Raw genomic sequence first — 3,301 nt, forward strand, 5'->3', positions numbered from 1 at the left:
AAACACTTGAAGATTTCGAAACAAGCGTTTGGATTTGTCCTGAGAAGAATTTCAAAGACATTAATCTCGTGGTTGGAAAGGAAGAGAAGCAAGTCCTTAGTATTACTAACAATGAATGTGGCTTGCAACACAGTGCCGGGTGGAAACATCTACAGATTATTAAGGTTACAAGAAAAAATTCCACCACTATTAAAGTCAATTTAGAAGGTCAATGTTGTGGTAATAAGACTGTTCAGTTGACAAAAGAGGAGGCCTTCACTCTCTATGGTCATGGCGCCTCGTATTGGATGCTTAACCAACCATGTGAAGCCCAGGAGGCTCCCTGCAGCCCAGGAACAGTGTCGGAAGCGTCTCCACCTCCACGAAACAAAGCTGTCCACAGAAGTTCACGGCTTCATTCAGCATCCCTCATGCCCACATCACTAGAGACCAAAACACCAAACACCACAGCACCAGAGACCACAACACCAAACACCAACACCACAGCACCAATGACCACAACACCAAACACCAACACCACAACGCTAAACACCAACACCACAGCACCAAACACCAACACCACAGCACTAATAACCAACACCACAGCACCAATGACCACAAAACCAAACACCAACACCACAGCACCAATGACCACAGTACCAAACACCCACACAACAGCACCAAACACCAACACAACAGCACCAATAATCACAACACCAATGACCAACACCACAGCACCAATGACCACAGCACTAAACACCAACACCATAGCTCCAATGACCAAAGCACCAAACAACATTACCACAGCACCAATGGCTACAGCACCAAACACCAACACCACAGCACCAAACACCAATACCGCAGCACCAAACACCAACACCACAGCATCAAAAATACAGCATTCAGCACCACAGCACAAGAACTGTCGGAAACAGAACCAATGGAGAAAATGAGGGAGAGAGAACCAGCGCCCTCTGTCTCTCAAGAAGTTAATAAGCTGGTTCCATATATCCTGGTGGCTGTGTTGGCGGCGGTGGTGGTGGTGGTGGGGGAGCAGGCTTCCAGGAAGGCAGTAAGGATCATGAGGCAACAAGTGGAGACAGAGAGATCAGGTAAGTTTGTCTGTGTAGTAAATAATTAGTGATACTATTATTCTATTACTACTACTACTACTACTACTACTACTACTACTACTACTACTACTACTACTATTACTACTACTAGTACTACTACTACTACTACTAATAATAATAATAATAGTGATATTAATAATAATAATTATTATTATTATTATTATTATAATAATAATGACAAAATTCCTGACACAACTATCATTACTTCTGCTATCATCCTTCTACTACCACTCCTACACCACCACCACCACCACCACCACCACCACCACAGTAACACCACTACCAGTAACAGCTAATAATAAGTCGTGACAGTAACAGTCTCATCTTCCATTCCTCTCCTCCCTGTCCCTCCCCTGTGTTCACTAATGTGTCTGTGTTGACAGCGGCGACGCCTGAGGAGGAGGAGGTGTCGCTGACGGCCTTTGAGAAGCGAGCCAGCAGCACCACTCTCTGCCTGCAGCTGAGTGCCTCGCCTCAACATCCCTACAAGAAGTACCATGAGCACGATGCATTGTTGCCTTAGTTGTTCGTTGTGAGGGACTCAGGCCTGGCATTCTCAAACGTTTTGTTGTCTCTCCGTCACAACTCATCTCAAAGCCACGGAGACGGTGAGCCGAGTTGTCAGGGTGTTTCTCTTACTACTGATACAGAAACCTCGATAACTTGTCCCTTCAGGCATCAACGAACAGCCTTTTGAATGTAGCGGGGCTGTGATGCAGGAGTGTAAGGATGTAGTTCTGGCTGGGGGGAAAAATATCAGATAAGAATACGAAATAATGGAAGACAAAGCCAACATGTTTGGTTATTGGAATGATTAAGATGATTTTTGTTGTTTATTGTGGAAGTAAAGTGTGATTCCTGTGATTACTCGTATTTCTAAGTGATTGTGTCGACATAACTTTAATGCATTTACATTACTGCAATAAAAAAGGATTCAAAACATTCTGTGAGGCGTTTTAGTGGTTCCTACATATTGGGTCACCTAAACACACGAAAATAACAATGACAAAGTGACAAGTACGTAAGGATGTAAGGTTCTTTTTGAGGTAAACTTTGCAATTCTCCATCTGTTTCAATTTTCCTCTTCGACTTTGGCTTTATAAAACACCTAGCCTAATGTAACCTAACCATGCATGCATGCAGTTAGCAAGTTCAGAAAAGATGTTAGCATGAAAATAGCTATAAAAGATAGCAAAGAGATGCAACATTTCGGCGGTGAGAAAGAGGCTGAAGACAGTCAGTCAGAGGAGGGGAGGTGATGAGACGAAAACTTTTGATTCCACCCTATCTAATAGAACTGTGTGAGTGGACCGCTCCCCCCGAACATGCGAGGAGTTCTCCATACAAGGACGGATAAGGCCCTTCTACAGACACCCATTATTTACTACTGAGTATTCAAACAGACTGGGAGATGAACGGGATAGACTCAGCAGTTAGGTAATTACAGCCATTTCATTAGGATGACTTTAAATATTACACCAGTTTATGGATGAGGATGAGAGATGAAAATGTGTAGATAGGTTTGATAAAGGAAGTGCCATGTTTAAGTCAGATAGCTTCCACAGGCTTCCCTTATTTATTCATTTAATTCTTAATGTCCTTCTGTATTGCACGCTTTATGTGGCGCAGGTTGACCTCTATTTTCACGGGTTATATTTGCGTGGTGTGTGTGCAATGTGCCACGTGTTATGTATTCGTCTAATCTTTTATATGTATACAGCTCCCTGTTGATTTAGTATACTAACAACCTTCTGATTACTGAGTCCCTTCCAGTCATCAGCTATTCTGCTACAGAACCAGTTCCTTCCCATCTCTTTCTTATAACTGTACTTCTCAAGCCCGATCCCATTATTTCTGGCGCTCTCTCTTCGTTTACATACCCCAAAAGTATCCCCTTTAGCCCATAAATTCCCGTGAAAAGCCCACATGGTATACGATAAAATAAATAAATAAAAAGGGCAAAAATAAAATAAAAAGGCCCACTTAGTTACTAGTTCCCTTACAGGTCCAGAAGAGTTAGCCAAAAGAAAGGAATAAATGTCTTGAAAACCCCCTCTCAATTAAATGAAGTCAAGTCATGGGAAGATGGAAATACAGAAGCACGTAGGGAGTTTCAGGCTATTCATCCGAAGAACTTTTTGTAGATCTCCTTCGTTATACTTTTTGTAGATCTCCTTCGTTATAACTCC

The 3,301-nt window shown here is 42.5% G+C and overlaps 1 protein-coding gene across 1 annotated transcript; it reads left to right on the forward strand.

Moving 5' to 3' along the window:
• The first annotated feature begins 270 nt into the window (after nt 1-270).
• Nucleotides 271-1,654, forward strand: LOC123512307 (histidine-rich protein PFHRP-III-like). The gene is made up of 3 exons (XM_045268643.1): nt 271-401; nt 544-1,091; nt 1,496-1,654. Exons 1-3 carry the CDS (start codon nt 271-273, stop codon nt 1,633-1,635), a joined length of 819 nt encoding a protein of 272 aa, XP_045124578.1. The 3' UTR covers nt 1,636-1,654.
• Nucleotides 1,655-3,301: the final 1,647 nt, after the last annotated feature.

Source organism: Portunus trituberculatus, chromosome 33, assembly GCF_017591435.1.
Source record: "Portunus trituberculatus isolate SZX2019 chromosome 33, ASM1759143v1, whole genome shotgun sequence".
Classification (NCBI taxonomy): domain Eukaryota; kingdom Metazoa; phylum Arthropoda; class Malacostraca; order Decapoda; family Portunidae; genus Portunus; species Portunus trituberculatus.

Excerpts from the sequence above, each read along its gene's own strand:
- LOC123512307 (XM_045268643.1), top strand. The coding sequence starts at position 271 with ATGGCGCCTCGTATTGGATGCTTAACCAACCATGTGAAGCCCAGGAGG. Across the intron at positions 402-543 it reads GAAGTTCACGGCTTCATTCA|CACCAAACACCAACACCACA; the intron begins GCATCCCTCATG and ends CCAACACCACAG. Across the intron at positions 1,092-1,495 it reads AGTGGAGACAGAGAGATCAG|CGGCGACGCCTGAGGAGGAG; the intron begins GTAAGTTTGTCT and ends CTGTGTTGACAG.